Raw genomic sequence first — 17,400 nt, 5'->3', positions numbered from 1 at the left:
TTGACATCTAGTGGAAGCCTTAGGACGTGCAATATGACCCCATAGACACTGTATATTCGATAAGCAATGACTTGAAAAACTACAAACCTCAGATTTCCCACTTCCTGGTTGGAWTTTTTCTCAGGTTTTTGCCTGCCATATGAGTTGTGTTATACTCACAGACATCATTCAAACAGTTTCAGAAACGTCAGAATGTTTTCTATCCAAATCTACTAATAATATGCATATCTTAGCTTCTGGGCCTGAGTAGCATGCAGTTTACTCTGGGTACCTTATTCATCCAAGCTACTCAATACTGCCCCCAGCCATAAGAAGTTGCTTTATTGGCATATGTTAACATTGCCAAAGCAAGTGAAGTAGATAATAAACAATAAAAATTAACAGTAAACATTACACTCACAAAAGTTCCAAAATAATAGACATTTCAAATGTCATTATGTGCAAATAGTTAAAGTACAAAAGGGAAAATAAATAAACATAAATATGGGTTGTATTTACACTGGTTGCCCTTGTAGTAACAGGTCACAAATCTTGCTGATGTGATGTCACACTGTGGTATTTCACCCAGTAGATATGGGAGTTTATCAAAATTGGGTTTGTTTTCAAATTCTTTGTGGATCTGTGTAATCTGAGGGAAATATGTGTCTCTAATATGGTCATACATTTGGCAGGAGGTTAGGAAGTGCAGCTCAGTTTCCACCTCATTTTGAGGGCAGTGTGCTCATAGCCCGTCTTCTCTTAAGAGCCAGCTTAAGAGTCATTTCTCAATAGCAAGGCTATGCTCACTGAGTCTATCTCTCTCGCTCTTTCTCTCTCTCTGCAGGGTGACCGGGGGACGATGGGGAAGAGAGGTCTGAAGGGCGGGAAGGGGGAGCAGGGTCCTCCTGGACTGGACCAGCCCTGTCCTGTGGTATGTCAACCTTCACCTTTCATCCATGACCGTATGGACATTTGAGCCAGACTGGATAAAATATGTAACCACTTTGTGTTTACAATTTTCCTTTTTAATCTCTATTTCTATGATTTCCAATGGATGTTTTTGTCTGTCTGTGGGAGGGATGTATGTTCAGAGTATGTGTAACAGTGGGTTGGCTCTTGCTGACAGGGTTCTAATGGGACTAAAGGACTTTCTGATGAAGGGGTACAGTCCAACCCTCCTCCTCTTCCTCCTTCTGGCCCTGAGCCCCCCTGTCCTTTGGTACAGTATCTTTACCTGTTCCCACCTTTCTGTGTCTGCCTGTTCCCTCATTCTATCCCATGCACTGTTTCCCTTAGCCTGTTGTTCCATATGTGTTTTCTCTCTGAAATCTGTAATCTCCTAGCTGGATTGTCACAGGAATCTTATAATCAGCATGTTTTATTATGAAAATTACGCAGAGTTGTGGTCTGGATGTGAATGTGCTGACTGCATGTGTAACAGTTTAACTTTAGTCCGTCCCCTCGACCCGGGCGCGAACCAGGGACCCTCTGCACACATCAACAACAGTTACCACGAAGCGTCGTTACCCATCGCTCCACAAAAGCCACGGCCCTTGCAGAGCAAGGGGAACCACTACTTCTAGGTCTCAATGCGAGTGACGTAACCGTTTGAAAGGCTATTAGCACGCACCACCGCTAACTAGCTAGCCATTTCACATCCGTTACACTCACCCCCCTTTCGACCTCCTCATTTTCCGCAGCAACCAGTGATCCGGGTCAACAGAATCAATGTAACAGTTTAACTTTAGACCGTCCACTCGCCCCGACAYGGGCGCGAACCAGGGACCTTCTGCACACATCAACAACAGTCACCCACGAAGCATCGTTACCCATCGCTCCACAAAGGCCGCGGCCCTTGCAGAGCAAGGGGAACCACTACTTCAAGGTCTCAAAGCGAGTGACGTAACCGATTGAAACGCTATTAGCGCGCACCACCGCTAACTAGCTAGCCATTTCACATCCGTTACACATGTGGTATGGTAAAGTTCTTTGGTGTTTTCACCCCACATGACATGAAACTGCACCACTAACCACCCCTCCCTTGTTCTGTTACCACTAGGGGCAAGATGGACTGCCCATACCAGGATGTTGGCACAAGGTGAGTGGGGATTCGAATGTCCAGTGTGGCTTAATACCTGCCTGAGTACTATGCAGTACATTCATTAATACCATGCCTGGTAGTATGTAGCACGTTCATTAATACCTGCCTGAGTAGTATGTAGCACGTTCATTAATACCTGCCTGAGTAGTATGTAGTACATTCATTAATACCTGCCTTAGTAATATGTAGCACGTTCATTAATACCTGCCTGAGTAGTATGTAGTACATTCATTAATACCTGCCTGAGTAATATGTAGCACGTTCATTAATACCTGCCTGAGTAGTATGTAGTACATTCATTAATACCTGCCTGAGTAATATGTAGTACATTCATTAAAACCTGCCTGAGTAATATGTAGTAYATTCATTAATACCTGCCTGAGTAATATGTAGTACATTCATTTGCAACCACTTGCAATATAATGAGAGAACATTGTCAATCAAACCAGAATTTCAAGATAAACAGTGAAAAATGCAATGATCTTCCCCCAACTCAGATTATTTTACTGTACCAATTAGCATGTATTAAGCCCAATAAATAAATATTATTGGGGTATGATTATAACATGTATGTTATATAATAATCCTCTTATGAGTATGATTAGGATGAAGTACAAAGCATGTATTATAGAGCCCTAGTGACTTTGCTAACGTTAGTAACCTTTGTTTGTTCTTGATCTGTGACCTCTTGACCTGTGACCCCCACTATAATCCCTGCTTTCCTTCTCTTGCAGTGATGACTAACATCAAGCGTGGCCACTGTACATATTGATATGGTATATATTGCAACTGAATACTACATTGCTTTTTTGTTATTTTTTGCCTTTTTATGGAAACGTTTTATATAATATATTGAGCTTTTTTTAAATCATGGACGTTATTTTGAGTCAACAGTATTAACCAGACTGGATATATCGATCGATACAGATATTTTTTGTACACATAGACTTTAGATGTGAAGTAAAATGTAGTAAATGGAACACAGCCATCTTAGAGCAACAACGGGTACGAGAAATATAGGAGCAAACAGACTCCTAACCTAACAGACAGACAGACTGATGGGCGGATGGACGGACAGACACACATGTTGCTGGAGGGTTGATGAATAGGGAGAGTGAGTAATGACTGCCTTACTAATGGAGTCTCGTCTGCCCTGTTGCTGCCTGGCCCTGTTGCTGCCTGACCCTGTTGCTGCCTGACCCTGTTGCTGCCTGACCCTGTTGCTGCCTGGCCCTGTTGCTGCCTGGCCCTGTTGCTGCCTGGGGGTGTGTGCTTGCTCCTCCCTGCTCGATCCCATGGATGGACAGACCTCCTGGTGTTATAGACAGAGGAGTGTAGGTCAGTGCTCTCTTCTCCTCTCTCTGTTTTTGAAAGGAGGAGACAGAAGCTCAAACGCAAATGTCTCACTCTCTCTCAGCCCTGAGGGGAGAGCAGGTCTGGAGGACAGAGAAAAGACATGGGAGAGACAGACAGACATGAGAGCACAAAGGACAGACAACCTCTAGAGAGTGACGGAACGGTTCTGTGCCATTCAGTTCCATTCGGAATACTGAGATCCTGTGTTATGGAAACATACCAGGAGGGGGCAACACAGAACACTGCATTTCCACCTTCACTTGAAGAGTGATCTCACCAATAAATTCATCACACTCACTGTTGGTTCTGGGCTACAGAGGCAAGGATTTACCTATGATGTCACATAATAATAATAATAATAATAATAGTAGTGGTAGTAGTAATACAATTCTGTGGATATGACGAAAGTGTTTTTATGACATCTTTTATTTTGTGTTTCCATTTAATAAAATGCATGATCAACACAAGTCACAGCATTATATAGCATCATGAAAACCTCTCCCATACCAGCACACTAGGGCAATAATTTACTGAGGTATGTAGTTTGCGAAGAGAAATCTTTAAGTCTCTAACAGTCTTTCCATTTACTTGTGGCTTACTGGCAGTGATAACAAGTGTGATGTTTTATTTTATTCTAGTTGAGTTACATTTGCATTCCTGTGCATGGACGTGTTTGTATAATATACAGATGCATACTGAGTTCATTGTGTTAAATTCAAATTCAGAACTGGAGCAATTTGCAGTATTCCCAAATATGCACTATTCCATCAATGAAGTTGAACAAAAGGTTTGAATATGAAGTCATTTTGTGATTAATTTGGCTTTTATCAGACATAAGTCAATTAGAAATATCACATCAGTATTTTCTGACAGTGTTGACAGTACAGTTTTGAAGTATATTGAAGGATTATCACTTAACCTTAGCTAAAAACACATTTAGATGAAATACTGTTTTCTGAACAACAGTATGGACTCTTGCTGCTGACATAAAATGTTATTGTTTGTTTGTTTTTCTTAACCAATGAGTTTAGTACATTCGGACTGAAGTACAATAATGTACCCAAAGTCATTGATTTAACAATAGTTGTATTCATTGGTACACATTGGCACACCTTGACAAAAAGGTAGTCATTGTTGGTTGGTTTAACTATACCTACTTGTTTTTTTATACATTATCACATCATGAAAGACAGATTTTGATCTCTTTTCATTTGACGGTTTTGTTCTGATTTACATATTTCTTTCTAACTTTATGGATTGTCTTTTGGAGATCTATCTTCTTGGTGCTCGATCACTCTGTGTTTAGTCTTCTTGTATGGTTCTCTATCAACCCTACACACACACACACACCATTTCAATGTCAACAGCACATGACTGATATAAGGAGCTTATAACTTGTGAGTTTCATTATACTACATTTATGCTATGAAATGTATGACTATGGAAGTTAATAAGCAATTCTTTCATTATATTGTACTTTACTAATGCACAAGTTTCAGTATTTTCATTCACAACGTGTTATTTCCAACTGGGATGTGGTGATCAATCATATTTGTTTCCTTTTTCATTCTCATTTAGTATTGGACATACTGTATGCAGCAATGTGCCTACCTTAAAAGTAATTTAGTATTGGACATACTGTATGCTGCAATGTGCCTACCTTAAAGGTAATTTAGTATTGGACATACTGTATGCAGCAATGTGCCTACCTTAAAGGTAATTTAGTATTGGACGTACTGTATGCAGCAATGTGCCTACCTTAAAGGTAATTTAGTATTTGACATAATGTATGCAGCAATGTGCCTTCCTTAAAGTGCAATTCCAGTGCTTTTCAACCTAATTTTCATTATCTCCAGCACAATGCCAGTGTCTACATATGTGAAAACAGCGCATTTCTACGTTTTGTAGAAAAAAATATAAAGTAAAAAAGTTCTACCCTATGACACATTTAAAAAGAATGATATTCAAACACTATGAGATTTGCTGTGGTGTAGGGAACAAGAAAATACCCTCTCTGGCTACGAATTCATTGCAGGTTTTGAAAATCACATATTTTTTTACTTTTAATCCTACCCTGATATATCACAGAGCACCTTTCTTCTCATCTTTCTTCTTTCACCTTTCTTCTTTTAAGCGCCTTTCCTCTCATCTTTGTAATCCTTAAGAGTAAAAAAAAAGATATATCTAGCTTAAACCGATGGATTTTGACTCCAGGGAGTCTTTGTAACCACATATCATAGAAACACACTGTTTTCACATATGTAGACACTGATATGGCACTGGAGATAATGAATAAGGTTGAAATGTGGTGGAATTGCCCTTTAACAAACTGATGTTTCTCTGCAATATTACATGTGTTTATTTCTTTGGCAGATATCATCAGTTTTTCTTTTTTTAAGGAATATTTGCCATCCATTATTGACACAATGTCTGAGAACAGTTTGGTGTGTTTCATAAAAAGAATTAGATGAATTAGAGTTTGTTAATTTGGTTGTGTATTTGGTTGTAAAAGAATTAAGCTATTTTTGTAACTGCTATCGTTATCTCTGTATTATGCCAAATCTGGTCAATTCAACATGTAGACTGAAATAAACTCCCTAAAATATACTGTTACCTTCTTGAACATCTTCTGGTCATTTGTTCTAAACCATTTTCTGCAATTATATTCCAATGAAATCTCAGAACTAAAAGTTATTTTTATAATCTCACAAAGGCTGACTGTCTCCACATTGATCAGTTCAGTTACCCTCCTCTAGTTATAAAAATAGGCTATATAGGTTTATAATTAGGAGGAATATGTATTTTGCATTAGGAAATGTAGGCCTACTGCATTATTCAGAGCAGAGGACCATAACACATTCCGACTGCAATCATTAGGCCTACTAATAACCATGACTCTAACATTACCTTGTTTTAAAGGAGGAGCATGTCTGCCTAAGTTGAAAAATGTAGGCACACACAAGGAAATTTAGGAGCACATTGACAACTATTTGAGGTATTAAAGAATCGTTAAAGTTTCTAGGCACACTGGTGCTCCTAAATTAAAATACCAGGTCGCTTAGCAAAATATTTTTGGCATGCACAAGTAAAATGGTCTCACTGTTGAGCCCTGATAGTTGCTGATTGCCTATTTCATGGCACACCTTTACAGCCTTTACATTTATGTAACTGTAATACATTTTTGGGATCACTTTTTGGGATTATCACCATCCATATCAAGATTGCTACTTTCAATGATTTCTACCTATTCAAATTATGTGTTATAAAAAAAGAATAAATGCATACATTTCATGTGATTTGATATGTAAAAACATTGACTATATGCTTTAAATTATAGCTTTGTAATGGTCTCTTCAACCTTGCAAATAATATTATTCTACTACTGTTTCACATGAACAGTACAATCCGGGTAAAAACTAAAATCAGCGCACGGGCAGGAAGGGGTTGGAACTGTTCTCCCAGTGTACTCTGCGCGCGATCGGCCCCTCAAATGATCTGCATCCGGGTCAGAACTTCCTCTTTCTCTGTGCCTAAATGTGAGAGGATCTAGGGAAACCTAGCCCTCAAACTAATCTAAATCGATCCTTAAAAAAGGCACACTAAAACGTCGCCAAAATGACCGAGCAGATGACAGTAAGGGGGACCCTAAAGGGGCATAATGGTTGGGTCACCCAGATCGCCACTACCCCTCAGTTTCCTGATATGATTCTGTCTGCATCCCGAGGTAAGCCCTTCTCCGCCCGCTACGATGGACGACAATATGGCTAACCCCTAGCATGTTAGCCTTGGGTTGTTTTAATTGATGTGTAGTCGCGACTGCTTGAACAGTCTGAGTCAGATCAATCTAGGTGGCACGTTGTACTAAGCGCTTCAAAAACGCGATGGCTAGTGGATAAACTGCTCTCCAAATAAGTTTTCCGTCCGACTACTAGCTAACTAGCCCTTAGCAGCAAACGTCAACTTTGCTGACATCCACGTGCACCGCCAAGTGGCAAAAATGTTCGGGAGACCATTTTATGAAACCTGCGTTTCTAGACCTGCTAATCTAATTGTAACTAACATAGAAACTGATTACATGTTCCTGATTGAAACTTGTATGAATTTACGTGGCTGTCAGTGAAGGCAACATACCGGTAGTCGGCTGTCTAGGTATCTACTTAGCTAGCTTTATCATACATTTACATTTTACATTTTAGTCATTTAGCAGACGCTCTTATCCAGAGCGACTTACAGTAGAGTGCATACATTTTTTTTTACATTTTTTACATACTGAGACAAGGATATCCCTACCGGCCAAACCCTCCCTACCGGCCTAACCCGGACGACGCTATGCCAATTGTGCGTCGCCCMACGGATCTACATACATGGCTAACGTTACCTAGTAGTACAATTTCAATGGTTATGCGCTTGCTGCTTCTGTCAACATCATGTTACGTTAGCCAACTAGTTAGGCCTACCTATTGTTTTGAAAATATCAACACTACCTCTAAAGACACTAACCCCTGTTCAACGGCATTCGCTACCGTTTAATGAATTTAAATATTTAATCTGCATTATTTATTTTTTCCAGACAAGTCTATCATCATGTGGAAGTTGACCCGTGATGAGACCAACTATGGCATCCCCCAACGCGCCCTAAAGGGACACTCTCACTTTGTGAGTGATGTCGTCATCTCCTCAGACGGACAGTTCGCTCTGTCAGGGTCCTGGGATGGAACCCTCCGTCTGTGGGACCTCACCACGTAAGTCTAGAGACGGGGGTTGGCGGGGTGATGGTTCAGCTTCATTTAGGGTTTTCCCTGAACTACACATGGGTCATTCCAGTCCTGGGGGGCTACATTGTGTGCAGGCATGGGTCATTCCAGTCCTGGAGGGCTACATTGTGTGCAGGCATGGGTCATTTCTGTCCTGGGGGGCTACATTGTGTGCAGGCATGGGTCATTCCAGTCCTGGAGGGCTACATTGTGTGCAGGCATGGGTCATTCCAGTCCTGGGGGGCTACATTGTGTGCAGGCATGGGTCATTCCAGTCCTGGGGGGCTACATTGTGTGCAGGCATGGGTCATTCCAGTCCTGGAGGGCTACATTGTGTGCAGGCAGTTGTTTGATTCAAATGATTTTGGTCTAAACTATAGACCAGGATTAGTTTATAATTTGTCTCTGCAGAGTTGGAACAAAACCCTCTGTAGGTAGACGGAGAGTCAAAATGCTGGTTCCAACGTGGTGATGAAACTTCCAATGCCAGCTGTATCTCTGTGATGATAAAGAGGCTGTTTCTGAACGCAACCTGCTCTTACCTGTGAAAGATTTGACATGGTTATATGTGTGTGTGTGTGTGTGTGTGTGTGTGTGTGTGTGTGTGTGTGTGTGTGTGTATATATGCTGCCTTGGTTTTTCTAGTGTTGACCTGAACAACACCATTAGATGTTATTAGTCATCTGTAGCATGGGCCTTTACACAACTGTCCTCTTCCTTCCAGTGGCACCACCACCCGCCGCTTTGTGGGTCACACCAAGGACGTCCTGAGCGTCGCTTTCTCTGCTGACAACCGCCAGATCGTGTCTGGTTCCCGGGACAAGACCATCAAGCTGTGGAACACCCTGGGAGTCTGCAAGTACACCATCCAGGATGAAAGTCACTCTGAGTGGGTGTCCTGCGTGCGCTTCTCCCCCAACAGCAGCAACCCCATCATCGTATCCTGTGGTTGGGACAAGATGGTCAAGGTACAGACGACCGTGTACATCACTTGTGACTCACTAGGATAGTGGGATGCGTTCCTTATTGAACTAAGTTGAGATTTTTAGGTACTTGAGGGGTTCGGTTGCTGTAGATGTAGTAAAATCAAGCTTTAAGGATAAATGGTGCTTTCCTGCCCTTTGACTACAATGTTGAGTTTTATCACCTGAGCCTCGGATCTGACAAGTCCTGCAATGATGATGGGTACAGGACCTAGACTGCACATTCATCCAATGTTTGTAACACTTAATGGTTGAAACACCTAGACTACATTTCCCTTAATGTACCCTGACTCACGTTCTCCCCCACCCCTTTCTGTTTCTAGGTGTGGAACCTGGCCAACTGCAAGCTGAAGACTAACCACATTGGCCACACTGGCTACCTGAACACAGTGACCGTCTCTCCCGATGGCTCCCTCTGCGCTTCTGGTGGAAAGGTATGATGAAAGCATTTTACAAATATTTACTTTTACAATATAGATTTAAAAAGTTCAAACCGTTCACCAACAGTTCTACCCTTGCTTGGTCAATGTGACCAGGTTAAATTGATGCACCGTTCAGTGGTATGAATTGGAGTAATTGAGAAATAGCATAGAGAGAATGTGCTGGTTTCAAAGTAGTGATGGATTCTCATGCTGTCTGTTTCACTATGATGATAAAGAGGCTGTTTCTGAACGCAACCAGCACTTTCGAGAGTTCACTTACACCTGTCCACTGAGATTTGTAATTTAGGGCTCTTGTTGATGGCGTGTCTCCCCAATGAATGACCATGGACTCAACACTTGATTGCATGTCAGTTACCATTTAAAGCTAGCAGGCATGTTTAATTTGCGCCTTCCATTTGGCTGACCTTTGACCCTGAGCCCCATTCTCCCCCATAGGACGGTCAGGCCATGCTGTGGGACCTCAACGAGGGCAAGCACCTGTACACCCTAGATAGTGGTGACAACATCAACGCCCTCTGCTTCAGCCCCAACCGATACTGGCTCTGCGCCGCCACCGGCCCAAGCATCAAGATCTGGGTAAGACTCCTACTCCCAGAACACATCAGCACTGATGGTGCTGTTCAAATCTAATTTTATTTGTCACGTGTGCCAAATACAACAGGTATAGATAGACCTTAGCATGAAATGCTTACTTCTATTTTCTTAACTGCATTGTTGGTTAAAAAAATGTTTACTAAATAAACCAACACTAATGAGSCTATATACAGTGGTACTGAGTCAATGTGTGGTCGTACAGGTTAGTCAAGGTGATTTGTACATGTARGTAGGGGTAAAGTGACTATGCATAGATAAACAGTGTTGGTTGAAAGAGTTTCGTGTTGTCTATTCAAACTTTGTCAAGGGGCGATGATGGAAATTCCAATGCCATCTTATGTCTATGATGATAAAGAGGCTGTTTCTGAGCTCTGCTAACTGTCATTTCTGTAACATCTGGATTTTTGGATCTGAGAATATTATTACCATGTTCACGTCATTTAAATAGGAGTTGGTCCAAACCCATGCCTCCATCAATCCTGTTCTCATGTTAATCTCCCCTCCCTTCAGGATCTGGAGGGTAAGATCATTGTGGATGAGCTAAGACAGGAGGTGATCAGCACCAACAGCAAGGCCGAGCCCCCACAGTGCACCTCTCTGGCCTGGTCTGCTGACGGACAGGTATGATATGTCCATTTGCATCACATCCCACAGAACTTTAGAACCCTGGGTGGACTTCTAGAACAGGGCCATGTTACTTCAGTCTGTTCTTAGAAAGCTGTGTCAGATGGAGTTCTTTGTAGCCTTGCCCTGTGATTATAAAGTGACATTTCTTGCCTGAGCTTCGGCTCTGACGACAAGTCCTGCAATAATGATGGGTACAGGAACGACTACATATTCATGCCCCTTAACACTTGGAATGGTTGAAAACACATACTCTTGATTAATTTTCATATCTTTTTAGTTTAGCATTTTCTGGACATTTTCTTAGTTTCTTGTCTCTCAACAGACCCTGTTTGCTGGCTACACCGATAACCTGATCCGAGTGTGGCAGGTTACCATCGGAACCCGATAAGGACCTTTTCACAGATTCAGTGATGAATAAAATACAGTTTTAAATGAACTTTGTTGAAATCGTTTGTACAATTTGATGCAGGCATGTTTATATTTTGTAATAACTGGGTTTTAATTCTGTCTTGGCTGCAACAAATTTGGACATCTGGGATATAGTTCATAAGATTGGTAACTTCATCTGGCTCATTTTGTCAAACTTCTTACTGTAAATGCTGAATAAATCATTGGTCACTATCCACACATTCATGGTAGTTATGCKGAGCCTTTGGTCATGTCTATGCTTTACACTTACATGCCTATCAGAATTCTAAGATCGCATTGAAAAGACTGGTCTAGACGCACAAGTCGCTTTGTGTTCAGATCTGGCTGACCACTTCCGGAGGTGGTCTGGGGATTCGGGGCTACCAGAAATGCACGCAATTTGCGACGTCATCAGCACTCTTCCCACCTGTCTCGAACTTGGTTATGGGAACGGGGCACCTGTTCATAATATTAGGAAATACCTACCWGTGAGGAACTTGTTTGCTGGCATCATGCTACCTAGTATTTAGAGAAACAATTTTGTTTGGCTGGAGTTATGCTAACCAGTTTGCTATCTCTTTAGAGCTACTTGCTGGGTTAGTTGGCTAGTTAGCTACTGCCATCAGTTGTGTTTAGCATATTTAGCCTGTTCCACCGTTTGCAGAATACATACTGGTATTTTGAATATAGCGCGAGAGAAGGGAATCCGGACACTTAAGTGTAGATGCATGACGCGTTCGGAATTACATGATAGAACTCCGAATATTAAACTGCATGAACTGTCAAGTCTAGACATGGCCTTTGTTTCTCCACGGACTTGTGAAAGTTGTCCAAATCTTTTCCCGTAGAAGGGTATCCTAGCAACAGTGCGAACGACGTCGATGTGAATGAACTTGCCTCTGAAAAGGTTTGTATAGCAAGCATGATTTTTTTTATTTTTAGTAAAAATATTTAACATCTCCTCAGACTGATGTTTCTGCTTTGAACGCTTGTTAATTTGCCAAGCGTCCTTATCCAATTGGGAATTTAACATACGGTATGTAGCTAAATTGGCTAGCTAACGTTAGCATCAGACTGCCAGGTTTTGCCATTGAGCCAAACCTAGCCCAACCGACCGCAAGATGGCGCTGTTACTATTACGTCCTTTGTCATCTTAAAAATAATAATGGCGCCATCTTGCGTTGCGGCTGGTTGGGCTACAACTAAGCCAGACTCAGCTTTAGACAATAAACAATGTTTTGATTTGACCTTAACATTCAAATCGAGCTTTGCAAAGTGTTCAAGTTAATTCCAACGTCCCCTATCCATGTTTTAATTTTGTCAAGATTGTTTACAAGCGCTGACGTTATGGATTATGAAACTCCAAAGAATCAGATGCCTTCTCCTCGGATTTATGTTGAGAGAACTCTCGCGTTGATCAAACCTGATGCTATACACCAAGCTGAGGAGATTGAGGACATCATTCTCCGATCTGGGTTCACAATTTTACAGGTTGGTGTTAACTGTTTGAGACATGCAGCATAGCTGTTGATCACAAACATTCATGCTGCACATGCAGTGACCGTCCAGCTAGCAAGCAGTTTGTGTGACTGTCAATGTGTAAATACAAAGAGGGGTTTACTTTCTCCTGGGTACTCTTCCTCTGGCCAGAGCAGAGGTTACTATTGAAAATGAGTGAAACAGAGTAATCAGCCAAAGGGCATAGATAGAGGACTTGGGCAAAACAAACTTGATTGATTGGATTATTGGGTGCAGTGCGTTAGGTAGATCCCCAGTCGTGATCAGGCAAGGTCAACGTCTGCCGTGTACACTTGTCATTCATTGCTGTATGTGACAATGTGTGTCTGTGTAACTGCTCTTTGACAGAAACGGAAGCTGCAGCTGAGTCCGGAGCAGTGCAGTGACTTCTATGCTGAGCAGTATGGGAAGCTGTTCTTCCCCAGCCTAACGGCCTTCATGAGCTCTGGACCCATCATCGCCCTGGCTCTGGCCAGAGATCAGGCTATCGCCCACTGGAAGACCATCATAGGACCTGTTAACTGCACCAAGGCCAGGGAGACTCACCCAGAATGGTCAGTCAGTCAGAAGGAAGAGGATTGTACAGATAGGTCAGAGCTGCAAGTAGGTTTAAGTGCCTTGCTCAAGGGCACAGTGACAGATTTTCCATCTAGTCTGCTCTGTGATTCAAACCAGCAAACCAGCAACCTTTTGGTTACTGGTCCAATGCTCTTAAAATGTTGTCCATCCAGTTCAAATATCGGTAGTCCTAGTTCTTTTATTACTAATGCCTACCTACTGTATATATGCATACCAGTACAGAGTGATTGTACATGTGCTCAATCAATACTGTATGTGTACTACACAATACTGTATGTGTTCCCTGTATGACTCAGCACTTCTACTGTAAGCTAACATGTGCATCTTGTATCTCTCCCCAAGTCTGCGAGCCAAGTATGGCACCTCTGACCTGAGGAATGCAGTGCATGGCAGCGACTCGTTCTCCTCAGCCGAGAGAGAGATCAAGTTCATGTTTCCCAACTGTGAGTTAAACACACACACACACACACATTGAATATTTACTTTTCTTCAGCACCTGTGATTACCTTTATTTTATCGAAGGTAAACCATTTAATACAAGTTCTTACATTGACAATGACAACCTGAGTTAGAGTGCATGGAGTGTCATACACACACAGACAGTACAACAGTTAAATAGAAGTTGGAGGGGGTTTCCCTGTGCTCAGTGTGTGTTATACCCCTTTGATTTCCTCTCTGATACACCCGTGTGTCGGTCCCTCCCTCTCTCTGTCCAGCTGTGATCGAGCCCATCCCCATGGGAGAGGCAGCCAAAGACTACCTGGGCAGGTTTGTGAGCCCCACGCTGCTCAGCGGACTCACTGAGCTCTGCAAACAGAAGCCTGTCGACCCCTTTGTAAGTATCAGGGTGGAATGAGAAATGTGGGCATTCAAATATGCACTATGAACATTAGTACACGTTACATTTGCTTTTTTTCTTCTGAATCAACTAATTCAGTTTTTTGTCGTGGATTTTCCCCCGAAGACTTGGCTGGCAGATTGGCTGGTCAGAAATAATCCCAACAAACCTCAAATATTTGATGRGGCAACAGGGGAGGAAGCAGCATAAACACAGAGACCGGAAAACACCATCTGCCTTTACCAGTTAAATCCATGTTCAAGAAACTGTGTTACATAACATCCTGTGATGAAATAAAGAAGGATATTTTGACAACCGGAACCAATTTTCTCTTTCATTTTGGGAGGGGAGGATTGCTTAACAATATGATGGTGTACATAAGAACTGTGTAGTGTTTAGCTGACCATTTATGAGGTTAATTTCTTTGAATGTTGATAAACACTCCGAAACATTTAATCTCTACATACAGGTAACTGCCAAGATAAAGGAAACACCAACATAAAGCGTTTTAAAGGCCCAATGCAGCCATTTCTTATCTCTATCAAATAATTTCTGGGTAACAATTAGGTACCTTACTGTGAATGTTTGGAATGAAAATGGTCAAAAATAAACAAATGGGAACTTAAAGAGCAATTTCTCAAGCAAGAATTTAGCTGGGTGTGGTGAGGGGGAAAATGAAAACTAGTTGTTATTGGCAGACAGGTTTGGAACTCTTATTGGTCTATCAACTAATTTACCTGGTCAAACAGCTCTTACACTAAAAGGGCATTATCATTTTCACAGTATTATTCCAACCTCAAAGTGTGGAAATATAAAACACAGATCAATCACAATTTTGACTGCACTGGGCCTTTAATAGTGCATTGGGCACAGGTGGCTGGTGTCACCTTAATTGGGGAGGACGGGTGCATAGTAATGGTTGGAATATTATCAATGGAATGGAACTATCAAGCACATTCACTCCATTCCAGCCATTATTTTTAGCCGCCCTCCCCTCAGCAACCTCCTGTGGCGTTGGGCCACCCCGAGCCAGAACTAGAGGTCGACCGATTATGATTTTTCAACGCCGATACCGATTATTGGAGGACCAAAAAAAGCCGATACCGATTAATCGGCCAATTTTAATATATATATATATATATGTGTAATAATGACATTTACAACAATACTGAATGAACACTTATTTTAACTTAATATAATGCATTAAAAAAATCTATTTAGTCTCAAATAAATAATGAAACATGCTCAATTTGGTTTAAGTAATGCAAAAACACGATGTTGGAGAAGAAAGTGAAAGTGTAATATGTGCCATGTAAAAAGCTAATGTTAAGTTCCTTGCTCAGAACATATGAAAACTGGTGGTTCAATATTCCCAGTTCTTCAATATTCCCAGTTAAGAAGTTTTAGATTGTAGTTATTATAGGAATTATGACACTTCAACTATTTCTATACCATTTGTATTTCATATACCTTTGACTATTGGATGTTCTAATAGGCACTTTAGTATTGCCAGCCTAATCTTAGGAGTTGATAGGCTTGAAGTCATAAACAGCGCTGTGCTTCAAGCATTGCTAAGAGCTGCTGACAAACGCAGTAAAGTTTGAATGAATGTTTACGAGCCTGCTGCTGCCTACCACCGCTCAGTCAGTCTGCTCTATCAAATATCAAATCATAGACTTAATTATAATATAATAAACACACAGAAATACGAGCCTTAGGTCATTAATATGGTCAAATCCGGAAACTATCATTTTGAAAACAAAACGTTTATTCTTTCAGTGAAATACGGAACCGTTACGTATTTTATCGAACGGGTGGCAACCCTAAGTCTAAATATTGCTGTTACATTGCACAACCTTCAATGTCATGTCATAATTATGTAAAATTAGTTCGCAACGAGCCAGGTGGCCCAAACTGTTGCATATACCCTGACTCTGCGTGCAATGAACGCAAGAGAAGTAACACAATTTCCCTAGTTAATATTGCCTGCTAACATGAATTTATTTTAACTAAATATGCAGGTTTAAAAATAAATATGCAGGTTTATTGATTTTAAGAAAGGTATTGATGTTTATGGTTAGGTACATTCGTGCAACGATTGTGCTTTTGTTAAATTATCACTCGTTTGGCAAAGTAGGCTGTGATTCGATGATAAATTAACAGGCACCGCATTGATTATATGCAACGCAGGACAAGCTAGTTGACCTAGTAATATCATCAACCATGCGTAGTTAACTAGTGATTATGTGAAGATTGATTGTTTTTTATAAGATAAGTTTAATGCTAGCTAGCAACTTACCTTGGCTCCTTGCTGCACTCGCGTAACAGGTGGTCAGCATGCCACGCAGTCTCTTCGTGGAATGCAATGTAATCTGCCATAATCGGCATCCAAAAATGCAGATTACCGATTGTTATGAAAACTTGAAATCGGCCCTAATTAATCGGTCGACCTCTAGCCAGAACAGCTTCAATGCACCTTGGCATAGATTTTAAAAGTGTCTGGAACTCTATTGGAGGGATGCAACATCATTCTTTCACAAAAAAAAWTCATAATTTGGTGTTTCATTGATGGTGGTGAAAAACACTAGCTGTCTCAGGCACTACTCCAGAATCTCCCATAGTTGGTTAATTGGGTTGATATCTGGTGCCTGAGACAGCCATGGCATATGGTTTACATTGTTTTCATGTTCATCAAACCATTCAGTGACCACTTGTTCCCTGTGGATGGGAGCATGCCCATGGTAGGCAAAATAATGGCCTGCCCAACATTTTTATACATGACCCTAGGCATGATGGGATGTTAATTGCTTAATTAACTCAGGAACCACACCTGTGTGAAAGCACCAGCTCAAGTATTTATATTATTTTGGCAGTTACCTGTTGTAATTGCTATCACTGATTGCATTGCACAGTCTGTAAAGTGTTCATATAATTCTGTCATAACAGAGATTGGTTTATATTACTATTATAAACTGGGTGGTTCGAGCCCTGAAGGCTGATTGGCTGACAGACGTGGTATATTTAAGCAATATTTAAGCAATACATTGAGGGGATGTGGTATATGGCCAAAATACCACTCCTAAGGGCTGTTCTGGATACAGGCCTTAGCCGTGGTATATTGGCCATATACCACAAACCTCTGAGGTGCCTTATTGCTATTATAAACTGGTTACCAACGTAATTAGAGCAGTATAAATAAATATTTTGTCATACCTGTGGT

At 41.3% G+C, this 17,400-nt stretch overlaps 3 protein-coding genes across 8 annotated transcripts in view; all 3 read left to right on the top strand.

The window, feature by feature from the left end:
- LOC111967372 (collagen alpha-1(XXIII) chain-like) overlaps nt 1-6,049 on the top strand; it is a 73,627-nt gene extending 67,578 nt beyond the window's left edge. For 5 of the 6 annotated variants that reach the window (XM_070444733.1, XM_070444731.1, XM_070444732.1 and 2 more), the window contains 4 exons: nt 824-910; nt 1,106-1,198; nt 2,039-2,077; nt 2,815-6,049. In XM_070444733.1, coding sequence (XP_070300834.1) covers nt 824-910; nt 1,106-1,198; nt 2,039-2,077; nt 2,815-2,817 — 222 coding nt within the window. In that variant the 3' untranslated portion in view covers nt 2,818-6,049. The remainder of the gene's footprint in view (nt 1-823; nt 911-1,105; nt 1,199-2,038; nt 2,078-2,814) is intronic. The other variant, XM_070444734.1, reaches the window with a different exon arrangement.
- Nucleotides 6,050-6,947: 898 nt separating this feature from the next.
- LOC111967370 (small ribosomal subunit protein RACK1) lies at nt 6,948-11,485 on the top strand. The gene is made up of 7 exons (XM_023992323.2): nt 6,948-7,160; nt 8,007-8,178; nt 8,915-9,158; nt 9,497-9,607; nt 10,052-10,192; nt 10,721-10,831; nt 11,160-11,485. The coding sequence occupies exons 1-7, from the start codon at nt 7,052-7,054 to the stop codon at nt 11,223-11,225; spliced, it is 954 nt and encodes a 317-aa protein (XP_023848091.1). The 5' UTR covers nt 6,948-7,051; the 3' UTR covers nt 11,226-11,485.
- Nucleotides 11,486-12,041: 556 nt separating this feature from the next.
- nme5 (NME/NM23 family member 5) lies at nt 12,042-14,501 on the top strand. Its single transcript, XM_023992324.2, has 6 exons — nt 12,042-12,152; nt 12,571-12,736; nt 13,112-13,317; nt 13,685-13,785; nt 14,059-14,177; nt 14,307-14,501. The coding sequence occupies exons 1-6, from the start codon at nt 12,133-12,135 to the stop codon at nt 14,388-14,390; spliced, it is 696 nt and encodes a 231-aa protein (XP_023848092.1). The 5' UTR covers nt 12,042-12,132; the 3' UTR covers nt 14,391-14,501.
- Nucleotides 14,502-17,400: the final 2,899 nt, after the last annotated feature.

Source organism: Salvelinus sp. IW2-2015, linkage group LG8, assembly GCF_002910315.2.
Source record: "Salvelinus sp. IW2-2015 linkage group LG8, ASM291031v2, whole genome shotgun sequence".
Lineage (NCBI taxonomy): Eukaryota > Metazoa > Chordata > Actinopteri > Salmoniformes > Salmonidae > Salvelinus > Salvelinus sp. IW2-2015.
Note: the sequence above shows the minus strand (reverse complement) of the source record. Positions and strands in the feature narration are given on the sequence as shown.

Bases quoted from the DNA above. Each gene is read 5' to 3' on its own strand.
- LOC111967370 (XM_023992323.2), top strand. From the start codon at position 7,052: ATGACCGAGCAGATGACAGTAAGGGGGACCCTAAAGGGGCATAATGGT. The intron at 9,159-9,496 runs GTACAGACGACC...TTCTGTTTCTAG, and splicing joins GTTGGGACAAGATGGTCAAG to GTGTGGAACCTGGCCAACTG. The intron at 10,832-11,159 runs GTATGATATGTC...GTCTCTCAACAG, and splicing joins CCTGGTCTGCTGACGGACAG to ACCCTGTTTGCTGGCTACAC.